The sequence below is a fragment of the Neolamprologus multifasciatus genome, chromosome 20, assembly GCF_963576455.1.
Source record: "Neolamprologus multifasciatus chromosome 20, fNeoMul1.2, whole genome shotgun sequence".
Lineage (NCBI taxonomy): Eukaryota > Metazoa > Chordata > Actinopteri > Cichliformes > Cichlidae > Neolamprologus > Neolamprologus multifasciatus.
The window spans coordinates 6,786,519-6,803,529 of NC_140458.1; the positions used below are offsets into that span (position 1 = coordinate 6,786,519).

The 17,011-nt window shown below is 37.6% G+C and overlaps 1 protein-coding gene across 3 annotated transcripts; it reads left to right on the plus strand.

Annotated features, from left to right (window-relative positions):
- The first annotated feature begins 2,118 nt into the window (after positions 1-2,118).
- Positions 2,119-15,902, plus strand: sdf4 (stromal cell derived factor 4). Of its 3 annotated transcripts, none has more exons than XM_085145238.1 (7): positions 2,119-2,376; positions 4,192-4,533; positions 6,378-6,514; positions 6,599-6,712; positions 6,809-6,967; positions 12,750-12,925; positions 14,556-15,902. In XM_085145238.1, exons 2-7 carry the CDS (start codon positions 4,223-4,225, stop codon positions 14,730-14,732), a joined length of 1,074 nt encoding a protein of 357 aa, XP_085001364.1. In that variant the 5' UTR covers positions 2,119-2,376; positions 4,192-4,222; the 3' UTR covers positions 14,733-15,902. The 3 variants fall into 3 exon arrangements, with proteins under 3 accessions (XP_085001364.1, XP_085001365.1, XP_085001366.1); XM_085145239.1 differs by having other exon boundaries at positions 4,215-4,533; XM_085145240.1 differs by having other exon boundaries at positions 2,119-2,332.
- Positions 15,903-17,011: the final 1,109 nt, after the last annotated feature.

Genomic DNA, 17,011 nt, shown 5'->3' on the forward strand with positions numbered 1-17,011 from the left:
GCAGCCTCAGCTGATTCAGCTCTGTTTTATCTCACTTCTGAAGAGCTTCTTGGCAGACAAGTTATGGGATGTGTACAAAGTTGTCTATGCCTCAATACAGGCCTGTTTTACCAAAGCTCCGAGCTAGAAGTAAAAACTAATTCATGCACCTTTTTGTGACCTTAAGGCATTATCTTGTGTAATCTGTTGTTTGAAAGTATGCCAGGGACAGAAATCTAGACTGCAGTACATACCTGTTTGTTTTACTCAGTGTTGGTGTTCCATTCTTTGAATACTCCCAGAGGAAAGGAGTAGAAATTGCATGTTTCACTAAATAATCATGGCTGATGTGAATAAATTACTGGTCTGGGTATTTCTACAATCATTCATCAAAAAGGAATTCAACCCTGCCAGATTGTTTCTAATAAATAACATGTTAGCTCATGAGTGCATACCACATACTTTGTTTATTTTTTTTAACTTAAATTTTTAGACTGCCGTTTCATTTGTTTGCCAATTTTACATTTTAAAGCAGTGCCACCTAGAGGTAGCGGCGTGAAATACAAACATTTACCAGCGACATCTCACTTCCTGCCTTTTGTCTGAAGACGTAGCAGGAAGTTGCAGCCAAGAAGCACCAAGCTCAACAGCAGACGACAAAATCAGCCCAGGAAATACGTGATCTTATATTCAAAATAAAAGGAAAAAGTCTGCCACATGTATCGATTTTTAACATAAAATAAAAATAAATAAATAACGTTTGGCAGTTTGGAGCAAATAGTAAAATATGTGTAAAGTTTTATGGTTTTATGTGTGTTTTGTGCTTTTTATAGCTTTAATTTTATTACACACACACACACACACACACACACACACACATAGATCTCAAAGTGACATTAGGTTCTTCAATTTTTCATATTTTCCATTTTTGGCTTAGTAAATTCAAGATGCCTAACTTGAAGCTTTGAGATATTAATTTCAATTTTCAGCTTAGCTCCCTGGCATTTACTTTTTGTTTACAATATTGACAGTAATTTCATTTAACTAACCTTTGTTAATGCTTTACTTTTTTTTTTAAATTAATTATCTTTACTCTAAATATCTATTAAATTTAAATATTTTCTGTTTTAGCTTTAGCAATTTGCTCGTGACTTCTATTTTAGACCACTGATTACTTATATCTAGCACCATTTCCACTTTTAAGATAAACCTTTATTAGTATTTTAATGTTACTTTTAGCATTACTGTCAGTTATTTTGTTATTTTTTTGTATAACTGTTTATCTGTTGTTGTTCTAGTCATTTAATTATACTCAAAAGCTAAAAATGTTACATTTTAGTATGTGTTTAATTGTTTTTAAAGTTGTATCTATTGCATGGGCTATGTATCAGTTTCTTTTAGTTATTTAAAGTTTTGTCTATAAGCTAACTTTTAATTTATTGATTAATTTTAAGTGTTTAAAGTTTTTTTTTTAAATATTTTGCTTTTTTAACTTATTTACCATTTTTTTCTGAATCCGTGAGCTATCAATGTACAGTGCTGTGAAAACGTTTTTGTCCCCTTCCTGATCTCTTATTTATTTTTATTTAAATTAAAATAAATAATAAATGTATAAACAATTAAATGTTTTTAATTATATATTTTATTTGTTTATTTTTTTAATATCATCAGTCAAATTTTAGTATTAAACAAAGATAACCCAAGTAAATTCACAATGCAGTTTTTAAATGATGATTTTAAAAAAGCTCTCCACACCTGAAACCTACGTAATTTCTATGTGAAAAAGTAATTGATGATCCTTCTGGGGAAATATTCTGTTACATTCAAGCTTTCCGTTACATCTAGTGTAAAACCAACATGGCCTTTCATATAAAGTCAAGCAGTCAAACATGGTGGTGGTAATTTGATGGTCTGGACAACTTGCTGTAAGAGTTGGAACCATGAATTCCGAATGTTCATCAGTTCATACGCTAAAGCTCAAGCACACTTGGCTTACAGCAGAATAATAATACGAAAAGCAAACCCAATTCTTGCTGTTACGAGTGGCACAAACAGTTATAAGGTTTAGGGAGCAAATACTACACTCCTCCCACCCCCACATCCATCCTTTTACTTTGAAAGGGCTGACCGGAAATTATCCTGTATTCCCAGTCACCCAGCGTACTTGTCAACGGTGTCCGGTTAGAGACAGCCTCTCTTAATTTTAACACTAACTGGAACCTCAGCTTGGACTTGGCGACTGACCTGGGTCTGTCTGGACTTGTTTTCAGACTGAACCATCCCACACTTTGGAAAGAGAGTGTTGTGTGGTGAGCCACGTGTACAGGAACTGGACCTAGAGGAACCAGCGAAGGTCTGTTTGACTAGAAAGTTACTACTGGTATTAACAGCTAACTGGTAAGTCCAGAACTTATCTACAAAACATTTTCTGGTCATGTTTTAAGGTATTGTTAATCTCTGCGATCACTGTCTTCCTTTACTGCCGTAACAACAGTTACTTTAGTTCCCTAGCAACGAGGGCTAACGTGTTAGCCTGCCTGTGCTAATCGCCAGTGTTTAAAAAGACATGACGAAGCTAAACTAGCATGCTAGCTGTTGTTTGCTTTACTAAAATGCTAGTGTTCGTGTAACTTTTCAGCTCCCAAATGAATATTAAGGCGGACATTAGGCAGAAATGTGAGTTTAGGCAGAGTTAAAATAAATAAATAAGTAACGTTCCTGTTCGTTTGTAACGTAAACCTTTTGTAGCTCTGAGGGGGGGAGACATGTCCTTACTTACTATATAATTAAGTCTATTATTCGTTTTATAACTGATGAACTGCTAATAAGTCTGGATTTTTTTTTTGTTAAGTGATCTAATAAATTCGTTAAATTTATTTTGCTTTGGTGAGTTTGCTGACCAGTGTTAATTTATGATGGTGCTTGTTTGTTTAACTTTTGCGTATGTGCAATTTTCCTCTCTGTTGTGTCCCCGTGATCAATATTTCAGCAAAAAAATGTACAGAAAAATGGCTTTATGCATATTTCTGACAATATTTACTTGGTTTATAAGTGGGCGTGTTTGAGTTGTGAAAGTATCGATTTGTGTCGTTGCGACACTGAAGTTGATTTTTGTTTGTTCGTTTCCCATTTTTGTATTTTTTTTTTTTTTGGAACCCTGAATGGTATTTAATTTAAAATGAGCACATGGAATATTGAATTAACCTAAATACACTAATGCAGTAAGTTTACCAGAGTAGGAGAGAATAAAAAAAAAAAAAAAACTAAAATATGAGTGATTATACTCCTCAAACAGAATAGGAAATGGGTTGTTGTCTTCAGCACTGAAACGAGCAAAGGAGAAAATGGCAACATATATATGAAGGCCTTACCAACCCAGAAATGTAAACTGAATCGCTGAAAAAGCACAGCATTCATACTGATGCTCAAGAGGATGGAAGGGTACAACAGACAATGGTGGAGGCTATAATTTACATGTAGATGTTTAAAAAGAGACAGAGAAGATCTCATCAAGGATCTGGATGACAACAATGTAGACTCTATATTGTAGATTAATGGGCTGAACATGGTTTTTGATTGGCAGAGCACTGGCAGACCGTAGGGAGCTATAGACCGCCATGGAGATTAAAAAAGAATGTGGTATTACTGGTCTGTTTGTTGTAGGGTGAAAAGAGCTTTCCATAGGCAAATGCCTATGCAAATGGATATGGCTGTGGTATTTAAAAAGAACAAAACACTGGTAAAAATAAAACAGGGTGATAGGGTCTGAGGAATAGAGACTCGGTATTGTTTATCAGATGATTTCTTGAATCTATCAACACACTTTATACACATATAAAAACACCTTTGTCCTTTAGTTTATATTTATTGGATTTCTTGCATATAATTGTCTTAACTTATGACTTCTTTTCAGCCAGATTATGATATAAGTAAATATTTTATTTCCTCAGTTTTAGGGGTAGGGAGTAGTGGGGTAGTTTTCTAGTGTTTTCTGGCAGCATGACACCTATGACGATAACTCAACAACCTGTATTTGTTGAACGTTTAAGAAAATAGTTCTAGGATTTAAGCTGAACTAAATCTGCTGCCACCTTTCGAGGAATGGGTTTGGGGTTTTAGAGAAGGGGAAATGCACATTTATATAAAGGAAAGGCAAAATTGGTGCATAAAAAAAGCAGGACAATAATTGTTTTGTCTTGATTATTTTTATAGCCCTGCTTTCACCTTTCATCCAGAGGTAAACATGGCTGTTTGGAGGAAACTGTGGTGCAGAAACCTCCTGGCTGTTTCTCTGCTTTTCTACATGCTCCTTCACATCATCGATGTGCACGCACGGCCAGCCAACATGTCAGCCTCTAAAGATAAGTCTCCACCCAGCAAAGATGAGAACGAGATTCTTCCCCCAGATCACCTGAACGGGTTGAAGATGGAGCTGGACGGCCACCTCAATAAGGACTTCCATCAGGAGGTTTTTCTGGGGAAGGAGATTGAGGAGTTTGAGGAGGATTCAGAGCCGAGGAGAAACAGAAAGAAGCTTATTGAAATTTTTACCAAGTAAGACGTGGTTTTAATTCACTGAATAGCACTTGAGTCACAGTATTCCTGAGCAAGATGCTCAAGCATAGCTGCAGATCAAGTTTGACGCAATAAACCAAGCATTCAAGTGTTGTTAAGTCAACGTCATCCTTCAGCTCAAAAAAGCAAAGAAATATTGACTAGTGACCAGTGTGGCTGTTCTCACAGGTGTTACAATAAAGTGTAATGTCTGCACATCCATTAAAAGAAAAAAAAAAAGGATTTAGGAGATTTAGCAGAGCTGATATAAGGGGATAAGCTTGGTTCTGGGTGAAGTCTTTCTTAAAAAAAATGCAGCACTGCTATAACTTTGGAAGTAAACATTGACAGAAAGCTAAAGACTACTAACTTGGACCCAGCCTTACATGCTAATATAAACACTTTAGTTTCAGTTTTCAGTTTTATTTGTCATATGCAAGTTAGCACAGGGTCAACAATGCAATGAAATGTGTTTGACGAGCAGCAGTCACTCAGCAGCATGGTACAGTACAGCCTGAGAGCCATTCTTACTTGGCTCATGACATGCTGCACATAAATGGTAAAAATACAAAGCTGGAGAAGCAAAGAATGCCCGCTGATTAGTTTGCCTGTCAGTAACAAGATGAGAGCCTCGTCCAGCACAAGAAACACTTGGAGCCGGGTTGCAGGACTTAAAATTCCAGATGTTAGGAAAAATATCCTAGGTCATGATATATGTGTACCTACTACGGTTGTTGTAGAGGTGCATTTGATTTTGTTATGTGCTAGGTTGTAGTATTATTGTGGACCCTTTTGCTGTGCTGTTTACTGCACAACATGTTTATCTGCGTAGAGGGCAAATTTCAGAAATACGAGGCAGCACAGCTGTATCCAATGAAGCAATATACTCAAGTAAAGCAAGCTTTGCACATATTTCTTCATGTAGTGGTCCTTTATTTTGAAATTAACTTAGTAAATTTCCTTTTGTTATTTGACGAATTCTCAGTAGTATAAGACCATTAATGTAAGAGGTCCCAAGGGTTGGGAAATTCCTGTGTTACAATATGACAAACAAATAATTCAACCTGATGTCTTTTCCAAGCTTTCCAAACCAGAAAATTTTGGTCATTGGGTATTGGATAGCCAGGGGTCAAACCGTGACTGCCATCCAGAATTAGATCATGGATACAAGTGGTGTAAACTGGCTTCCTCCAAAGGACGAATGGATTCTTTAGAGAGAGTGAAGAGCTTGTTCATTCAGAAGGGAATCAAAGTAAAGTTACCCCTCTTCTAAAAGAAAAGAGCTAGGTGAGGTGGTTCAGGCATCTGACCAGGACGCCCCCTAAGCGTGGTCTTTCAGCATGTCCTATTTGAAGGAGGCCCCAAGGAAGACCCAGGAGATTTAGTCTCTTGGCTTGGTCCAGTCCAAGCATCAGTAAATGGATGGATGAACGGATAAAAACAAAGGCAGACAACTTAAAGGCTGAATTTATTAAATGGAAGAAACTAATTTATTCTCTGGTTCTTCTGAGTCACATGATTCATGCAGCTTATCATTGTCCTGGATGTTTTTAATCTGTCATCTTAAATGGCAAGAGGAAAGATTCCTGTTCACGCCGGAGACGCAAATTCATGATAATAATAGAAAAAACAAGCAGATATAGTGTAAATATACAGCCAGGGTCATAAATCACTCGGTCACTTCAGGGCTAAAGTTCTTTACATGTCTGAGCCAGACAGACAAAGCCTTAGGTGGGTCATTATCATCGTTTAATTAGACGCCTAATGGAGTAGAGACGCTGCTAATGTTCAGGAACTGGAGCTAAATTAGGAACTAATTTATTATTTTAATGATTTCCTCACAGGGTCGACTTCAACAGGGACAGGAGCATAAGTGCCAAGGAAATGCAGCGCTGGATTATGGAGAAGACGGAGGAGCACTTTCAGGAAGCCAAGAAGGAAAACAAGAACAGTTTCCGTGCTGTCGATCCAGACGGCGATGGTGAGAGTCACAGACCATGTCCCAGACTTAAAAATACTTCCTGTCAGGTCAAATCTAAATTCTGATTTCATGGGTTGTGTGTAGGTCACGTGACATGGGATGAATACAGAGTGAAGTTTCTGGCCAGCAAAGGTTTCAATGAGAAAGAGATTGCAGAGAAAATAAAGAATAACGAAGATCTGAAGCTGGATGAGGAAAGTAAGTTGAGTTTTTTCCCGTCGCAAGTAAAATCTGGAAAGCTCTGCTGTAAATCTGACTGTGGTGTTAATATTTATCCGATCTTCATTTCTACAGCTCAGGAGGTGCTGGAAAGCCTGAAGGACCGCTGGTTTCAGGCTGACAACCTTCCAGCTGACCAGCTGCTGAATGAGGAGGAGTTCTTGTCTTTCCTTCACCCTGAGCACAGCAGAGGCATGCTCAAGTACATGGTCAAGGAGATTGTGCGTGACTTAGGTATGTTTTACTTATAAATATTACTTTATAGTTGTACTGTCACAAGATAATGGTGTATTCGCACACTGAGCAGATGTGGAGCAACCTAATGATTAACAGACAGTCAACCTTTTAATGGCAATAAACATTTATTGCCATTGCATTAAAAAAATAAGTCAAAGAGAAGAAAATGCAACAGAAGACAAATAAGGCAAGAGTAAAAATTCAGGACAACGTTATTAAACATCTTACAAAATCAACCTGAAATGGTGAGTTTTGCTAATTTTTTTAAAAATGAGGAACTGATCTCTCAGTAAGAGGAAGTTTTTTTTCTACAGCACTGGGACTAAAACAGTAAAACGTTACAGTAAAGTTTACTTTAAACTTGCCTTTGAATCTGTACTTGATTCTCTGATCTGAGGTCGGGAGGTAGCATGAAGTGTTAGGAGTACTGAGATGAAAAGTGTAGCTGGACCAGGGAGTGATTTTTGAAGTAAATCTTAAACTGGGTGATTTCTGCGAGGTCTGGACTCAAGTGTTTTGTGAGACCTCTCGCTGCTTTCTACTGACTGCAGAAACTGCAGCATCATGCCGACATGTATGCAACAAGTTATAGTAATATAATCGTGAGGAAACAAGGGTATGGAAGAAGAAGTTGAGTTAAATTATTTGGAAGTGTGAGCTGTAGAATGGTACAGATGTTTGACATGCTGGTTGGATTTCAGATAGAAAATAATGGACAGGTTGCTTTCAGATTGCTTTATGTTGGTTATTAGTTGTCCAAAGTGTGGAGTGACACTAATATAGTGATAAAGACCAGTACAAAAGAGTTTTATCTGAGATCAGCTAAAGTAAATTAGAAGGTAATGAATTATAGTGTAAAGATGTTTCTTTAAAGATGTGCTGCACACACATGGCTGTTTTAAAACGTCCTCAACCATGAAACTCCAGCAGTGAGTTTGGAATTGCTTTACATTATGAAATTAATGTATCCAATCAGAGAGTCGCACACCACCCTTCAGCTTGTAACCTTCTCTTTAGTGTTTGGAGGGCTGATTTGGTGATTTTTTTTTTTTTTTTTTTTTTTTTTTAAAGAGATTAACAGCACCATTGTGCTAAAATGTTTCGCTTCACAGTTTCTTAGATAGCAGGACAGTTCATTTGATAGAGAGAGGGACAGAGAAAAAAATGGAGCAAGCCTTAGCTTTAGGCAATCACGAGACATGAGTTAACAACTTGAACTGATACAGCTCATTATTATTGTGGTCCTCTAGCTACCACGCCTAAGTTTAATAAGAGTCTCTTGAGGGTAAAATTGCTCCATGTTAAAAGAGAGCTTGAGAATGCCGCACATCAACATGGTCTCCTGAAGCCTCGTTTAATGGTTGTTTGACACAGAAACTGTGAGATGTTCAAAGCCCTGTAAACATTTATACTGATGCTTGAGGTGTGTCAGTCTGGCTGCAGTCTTCTCCTGACAGAAAACCTACAGCATCAGCTTTCCTGTTAGAGGAACAAAAGATGTCAAAACAGGATAATAGTTTCCTGAATTTTTACAGCTGTTCCAGCATCTCTTTCTCTTCCTGTCATTTGGGAATCTACAGTGTGAGAACCTGCATCACTGAAATGCTGGTAAAGACCAACCTTTCCATGCACTTGTGTCTCCAACTCGGCCACACATGCACAAACTGTGCTTATCTGCTGTTGTCACTTAACTTTTGCTCCATGGCATTCATAAGGGCGGCAACGGTGCACACTCATGTACTGAGAGTCAGTCCCTCCCTACACTTCCCTTTTAGTTCAGAATCGGAGGTGAAGTTATTGTTCCCGAGGCAAACCCTCCTTATTCACTAAAGGTCCCAGTGTTTGTTTGTTTTTTATCAAGAAGCTGTGTGTTGTGGAGCTGAAATAGCTTTTAAAGAAACCTGATGATGAGATGAGAAGGAATTATAACAAGGAAATTATGTTAAAAACACTAAATAACATTCAGACACGTCATATAGTGGAGAAGAACTGGATAGTAATTTTATTTAGAAAGAAAATAAAAAAAATAAGTGTATACAAGAGACGTACATGGTTTTTCCTGTTTAAAAATAACAGGTTACCTCAAACTTAACCATAATTGAGCCACATGTAATTAAAATGAGCTTATTTTACTTTATTAGATATAAGTCTTTCCATTTAATAAACAGAAATGTATTTTATTCTTGAGAAAATTTAACCCCACTTCATTAAATACTGGTTTACAATCCTTTCATCTCCGTCCTGGTGGTTTTTCTTTCACAGAGAGACTAAAGCTCTTGCATGAAAAGCATTACTGAGATATTTATTTGACAGAATTCAATTCAATTCAATTCAATTTTATTTATATAGCGCCAAATCACAACAAATGTCGCCTCAAGGCGCTTCATAGATACAGAGAAAAGCCCAACAATCATATGACCCCCTATGAGCAAGCACTTTGGCGACAGTGGGAAGGAAAAACTCCCTTTTAACAGGAAGAAACCTCCGGCAGAACCAGGCTCAGGGAGGGGCGGGGCCATCTGCTGCGACCGGTTGGGGTGAGAGAAGGAAGACAGGATAAAGACATGCTGTGGAAGAGAGACAGAGATTAATAACAGATACGATTCAATACAGAGAGGTCTGTTAACACATAGTGAGTGAGAAAGGTGACTGGAAAGGAAAAACTCAATGCATCATGGGAATCCCCCGGCAGCCTACATCTATTGCAGCATAACTAAGGGAGGATTCAGGGTCACCTGGTCCAGCCCTAACTATATGCTTTAGCAAAAAGGAAAGTTTTAAGCCTAATCTTAAAAGTAGAGATAGTGTCTGTCTCCCGAATCCAAACTGGAAGCTGGTTCCACAGAAGAGGGGCCTGAAAACTGAAGGCTCTCCCTCCCATTCTACTTTTAAATACTCTAGGAACAACAAGTAGGCCTGCAGAGCGAGAGCGAAGTGCTCTAATAGGGTGATATGGTACTACAAGGTCATTAAGATAAGATGGGGCCTGATTATTTAAGACCTTGTATGTGAGGAGCAGGATTTTGAATTCAATTCTGGATTTAACAGGAAGCCAATGAAGGGAAGCCAAAACAGGAGAAATATGCTCTCTCTTTCTAGTCCCTGTCAGTACTCTTGCTGCAGCATTTTGGATTAACTGAAGGCTTTTCAGTGAGTTTTTTGGACATCCTGATAATAATGAATTGCAGTAGTCCAGCCTGGAAGTGATAAATGCATGAACTAGTTTTTCAGCGTCACTCTGAGACAGGATATTTCTAATTTTAGAGATGTTGCGCAAATGGAAGAACGCAGTCTTACATATTTGTTTAATATGTGCGTTGAAGGACATATCCTGGTCAAAAATGACTCAAATACATTTGCGAACCATGCTTTTGAGCACTAGCATAGGCTAATCACCTGACACCATCTTCAAAAAGAGTTACATTTGGTTCATAAAAACTAAAGTGGCAACAACCAAAATGCAGCACTCAAGGCTTTAAAGCAGTACTTTCCAAGCCAGCATGTGCCATGTTGGTTCCTGTATCCTATGTGCACTGTCTGTGGCTTTAAACTATAAACAGACGGATTAGCGAAAGGCATCTATCTTTTCATCTAACACGGGAAAGACAGCAAATAAGTTTGTTTTCCAAAAGGATTCCTCTATTAAACTGATGAATGCACAGCTTTTGTCTAGGGTTTGCGACACTGTCTTCGTGTTTTTTTAAATTTAGTTTGAATCACTCTTTTGTGTTTATGTCTCTCTGCTGGGAATGTTTAAGGGGCAATGCTCTTGGCACAGAAGTAAAACGTCCTCTGCTCCATTTAATGAAGCCGAGGCCTTGTGTTGCCTCAGAGGTGTTTCCAGGTCTAATTGAGAAAAGTAAACTGTTGCTGTTTCAGACAGACTCTCTTCAAATTAATGGCTGACTGCCTCCAAGAAAAATGCATCGAGGTTATCTCAGATCTTTTTTTGGTTCTTTTTTCTTTTACTTGTGAGCATCAATACTTTGTGCATGTCTTGTATACGCAGTCCTCAGAGGCTGGCCTTGGCCTTAAATTGGTAAACAACATAACCTAAATTAAAAAAAAAATCACTGGGAGCTGCTTTCACAGGATAAGAGAGGTCAATCTTGAATTTCAATTATGCGGCACCATCAAATGTAGCGTAGCTTAAATCCGAGAGTCATCATTACCATTTCATACCAACAGCACAATTTCAAAGTAGTCACAGAGTAAGCCTCATTCATACTTCTACTATTAAACTCCATTCAAAATAATTCCCAAAAACAGAAGTGACAACCTGTTAAAACAGGTATTTCATAACAGAGTTTGAAATGGCATCATAAGAGCAAAGTTACACCAAGGTAAAAGATTTTATATAATTAATTCAGGCGTCTGAGTACATATGTTCGATATTAACCTCTTAAGACCCAAACTCTTCCACGGCATGCATTTTTAATTTCTCTTTGATATTTGGGCATATTGGGGCCCAATGAATGTAAAAACAAACAATTACCAGATTTTTTTTGCCTTATTTTTGTTTTTAAGAAAAATAAGAGCCACATATGAGGATATTTGTTTAAAATTTTGATAGAACAGTAGCAGTATAATGTCCTCGTAAGTGGATATCAGGCCCTTGTAGAGCAAAATTGAGTATTTTGGTCTAAATAACCCAAAATGTGATGTCCACATATGTGGACGCCAGGTCCTAGGAGGTTAAAAATCCCTATATCCTAGAGAATGCACAACTTTGACTTACAATGGAGATGTGCCTGGGAAAAAAAAGTGAAGCTACAGTTTGGCAGTGAAGATACGAAGACCTGCAATCGGATGAATAAACACAAACAGGAATAAAGGAATAATATTTTGTGAAAATATGGACACCACACGGATATTTTAGCCACACAATTTTTGGGGGGAGCAAGACTGATATCGTGAAGTGAAAATAAGAAATAAGGTTGACAGGCAGAATTAAACTTTGTAGTTGTAGTTTTCTCTTTACAGATACACAGTCTGCCACTGTAACCACATAGTAGCCAACTGTAACCAGCTGTGTTCCAAATTTTATTGGGGCTTGCAATATTAATTTGAATGTTGGTGCTATAAATAGCTCTGCTTGATTGTCACATGCAAGAAATGCTGCTCTGGTGTTGCTGGTGTGTTACTGTTGCGCCAATCTTATAAAGATGTTAGTCGTATTTCCAAGACTTGCAAACATATTTCCTTCCTTCATTTTCACATTTGCTGCAAATCCTTTGTTTACTTTACAACATTCTAAAAATGGGTGTTTTTATATCCAATGGATGACGTAGTGTCTACATATATCCATGGTTAAAGTGTAAAATAGGCTTGTCTGCATGCTCGCTATTATTGAATTTGCACGGCTTTATAAATCAGACAGAAATATTGTAATATACATGTGTCTGCCTTTGTGCTATGTTTTAACCCTGAATCAACACAGTGTTTTATGCATCTGGCCCTGGGCCTTTTGGAATAATGTGATCTGGACAGACAAATAAAAGATAGGATTGCAGACATGCTTTGGGCAGAATAAACAGGTGTGGGATTAATGCTAGGAAGTTATTAACATAAAGATAAACACACTATGCAGGTTAGAAGTTTAACATGTGAAGGACTGAATGGCTGCAGCTTTCTCAACCAGTACTACAACAAAATACTTTTATGATCACTGTAACTGTTAAACTGGTGTTAGGTTAGGTTTTTGTGCTAGCTCACTCTGTGGTGATTGTGACAGCTGATCTAAACAGTGCGCCGTAAAATTCTGGGGTTTTTCTTTCAGACCAGGACAGCGATAAGAGGCTGACACTGTCAGAGTTCATTTCTTTGCCCGTGGGCACTGTGGAGAACCAGCAGGCTGCAGAGATCGAAGATGAGTGGGTCAGAGAGAGGAAGAAGGAGTTTGAGGAAGTCATTGATTCGAACCGCGACGGCATCGTAACCATGGATGAGCTGGAGGTGAGCGATGAAAAGCAACTATAACCATGATAGATACAGAAATGATATGCACATAATTATTTGATTGGTTTTGTGTATTTGTTTCAAATAGAAACACAATGATTGAGCTGATTAGCAGAAACAACAGATCTCAACATCTCTACATAAATCAAAGCACAGAAAATAACAAATTGATCAGTAAGGGTCCAATAATGCTCACCGGATTGATCACGTTGCACACAAACAGTCGCCACAGATCCGTACCATTACACACTAGTGATGAAGGCATGAGTACTTATGGCAGTACTCTCCACTACCACCACCACAATCACCACTCAGGCAAAATGTCCATGTTAGCGATGGTATAAGAGGAGCAAAGATTTTGTTTCTTTTTTTCTTGTTTTTTTTGTTTAGAATGCCTAAATTTTTCAAACTCTTACAGCATCTGCCTCTGTGAATCTCTGAACTCCTGTAGAAGTAAAAAGTGACTTGGTCATGCACCCATGTCTTCAACCAACGCAAGATCATAAAACTTTAGACGTGGATGACGAGCCAGAACGACACCAAACTGCAGTCACAACAGCGAGCGTAACCAGGCCATAACATAAATACTAGATATGGTAATTGAGAAGTATATAAACAATGGGGAATAAAAAAGTAAACTAACATTAAAGATGATGGAAAAACTGAGTGAGCTCTTAAGTGTGATTTGGAGAAATTAAAATTTAATTAGTACAGGTTTTGTTGTAATCACAGTCTGCTCCGAATGAGCCCTGGGACTTCAGGGTTTGAGCTGATGTTGTCAGCAAGGTTATGCAAAGCCACCAAGCCAATTTCATAAAGTGAGGTGGAGCGTGGCAGGAAGGAAGAAGCCGTGAAGTTGTTGTTCAGAGCCAGGTTACACTCCTTTAACACTTTGTTGGCAACTTGGAAAATGCCACCACTATTTAATATTTTCCAATGTTTTAGCTTTTTACATTTGTCACTTTTTGTCAAGTTTTCATACATATTGTTTTATATGGTTCCACACTTGATGAAGGATTAAAGATGCGAGTGAGTAAATTAGGAAAAAAATGCAAAATACAAAAGCAAAAAATAAAAGAAACCCTTCCATTTATACTTTGAACTTTTATAATTATTACATCAAAATAAAAAGTAAATCAACGTGTGTGTGTGTGTGTATATATAAAGAAAAAGTGACTTACTGAAAAAGATAAATTACATTTAATTTCACTTTATATGTGACTTTTCCTTAAAAGTTCCAACTGCAGGTCTCCTTTATATGGCCTGTATGAAACAGCTCAATGAGATGTGGGCTGAAATATCAACATTTTATATTCTTAATTATTAACACTTTCAAAAGGAGTTGATAATTAAGCTTCTCTTCATAGTCCTTATAAATTCTCCTTCACGTCTTTTCTTGACCTCATGATGATTATCTGCGTTGTGAGTAGCTGGAAAACCTCCAACAGGTGGTATCCAGGTAGGCTTCATGGTCAGATGTACCAGCTCCCTCAGCTGGTTCTTTACAACATGAAGGATTTAAAAACTAGTAGAGACAGAAGAAAAACATTCCTACATATGTCCAACAAAATAGCTACAGCAGGTATAGCTGATATATTTTCCCGTTTCTCCGTGTTTCATCTTTCAGGAGTACATGGACCCGATGAATGAGCACAACGCTTTGAATGAGGCCAAGCAGATGATCGCTGTTGCAGACGAGAACCAGAACCATAGCTTGGAGCTGGACGAGATTCTCAAGTACAGCGAGTACTTCACAGGGAGCAAGCTCATGGATTATGCCAGAAACGTACACGAGGAGTTCTGAAAACAGATCCGGCGTGAGGGACAAACCTGGAAGATTGGCGACGAGATGATCAAGATGTTCTAGTGTGCAATTCTGTATTTAAAAAGCCTAGCATCAGCAGCCTCTGTCACTGCTGAGTCCAGTTAACACACTCCTCCTTCAACCCTGGACCAGTGAAGCTAACACAGTTTGCCTTTTGCGTGCCATTGGACTGTTTGAAGTGTTCTTCATTTTAAATTTAAAAGCGCTGCACCGATTCCAAAATTATTATTTTTTAAACAGTGAAATGTGTGTATATGAGGAATTTTCATTGCTGGTGCAGTGGTGAGAGAGACTGAGCAGCTAGGCGAGCTGTTTTTCTGCAGGATCTGTTGTCTGTATACAGTGTAAATATTCACATTTATCACACACAATGCGTCTGTCAGTGGGAAAGATAATGGTGCTGAAGGGTGTGATGCTTAGAGAGACACTAATGGATTAAAAGAGTATATTTGTGCGACAAGATATATCACATAATTGCCCAAACTTAAGAATTTCATTTTTAGTGTAGTATAGTTCCACCGCTTTCCACAATAGGTCGAGTCCGTCCTTCCACTGTACTTAAAAACAGGGTGTTTATGTATTTAAACAGACAAAGTAAATAAGATTAGAATAGAAATATAAGAAGAACTTAAACTAAAAAATCTGTTTGTTGAAAAAGATTAATATATGAGTATATTTTGAAGGAAACTCAAAAGCAGCATCTAATCATGTCATTTCACCTAGGTGTCCGTTTCTAAATATTTACTACAACCACTCTAATTCAGACTTAATGTTTAGATGTGGAAGAAGAATACCTTATATATAAATAGATATATTATTATTTTATTTTTTATTTTTTGTGCATCTTTGAACGTCATCCAGACGTGTACTCATTTAGTCCTGGTGTCTTGGGTCTTATTTACCTCTTGAATCTTTAAATGCTCACAGTCGATCCATATAATTGATTTTCAGCTGCATGGACAATTATCGGATTTAACGATTTTCGCTGCATTTCTGTTTCCAGTAACCTGTGGAGTGTTGGCATCCCGCTGCAGTCTTTTCTGTCCTCCGTGCGATTGTAAAATAAGATTTATGATAAGAGAATGTGACACAGCTTTACAAAATGTACTGCAAATATGCCATAAACAATAAATATTTCTTATCAACTGATGACTGTTTGGGTTTGAGTTATGTTTATTCCCAGGCAGGAGGCTAGAGCCCTTTGGTCCTGGCTTTGAAAATGTACTTCAAGAATAGAAGAGGAAACTAAAGCACTAAGTGTTTGTCAATTTTGAACTTTGTTCAGTGGAACAAAGTTCAAACATGACCTTTTTTTAGACATGGTACCTTAGGCAGATGTTGCATTTAATTACTGCATTTCAATGTATCAGTCTGAAACCTGCATTTAAAAAGTAACTTTAAGTTACATTTAGTCCCATTTAGTATCTTAAAGTCATTCGAACCCTTCGCTAATCTCCAAGACCCCAAATCTGTCAGATTTTTCCACCAGTGTGACAAATTCTAACACGATGATGCCTCATTGTGTGTTATGTATCTAAATCTTCATAAAGATTATTTTATTGAAACCGTATTTGCAGCAGTAACATGTAGAGGAACTCCTAGTGTTTATGTTGATGTGTTACAAAGTAACATCTGACTGGGATTTCAGTATTTGTAAAAAGATCAACTTCTGTAAATTAATATCTCTGTTCTGAGCTTTTGAGAGGAGGAATCAGAGAGAAATTTGTTGAAGAAAATCTGCCAGTGAGCAGGTTAAGTTCACAGGATAACTTTAAGTTTAAGTTAACCCTCTTTTGTAAAACAGAAAACCCAGAGTTTCCCTCATTTTGGAGTTAACAAACTCAGTTTTCACTAAGCCTGCTTCCTGGACCTAGGTCCTTGACCGCCACTGGTTTTTCAATACTTTCCTCTTGTCATCATTCCCTTCCTCTCCTTCACTTTTTTCTTGCCCTGGCCAACTGCCTGTATCAGACATGACCAATTCAGTAATTATCATGTTCAAAACCATGTGGGAACTTAATTTATGCTCTGCCCCAAAAACCTTGATGGAATTCAGGAAAAGGGCTCATGTTTAAGCTGCTCCTGTTTAACTAAATCTTCACCTGGTTTTTACTAAATTCAGTTGATTTTAACTGACCTGGACCTTTTTAAAGTTTTAGTGTTTTCTTTTTTTTAAGGTTCAAACTCATTTAAATCACCTTTCTTCTTCATTCTAATGGTTAGTTTGAAATTCAGCAGGTTGTCTTGATCATACTGAC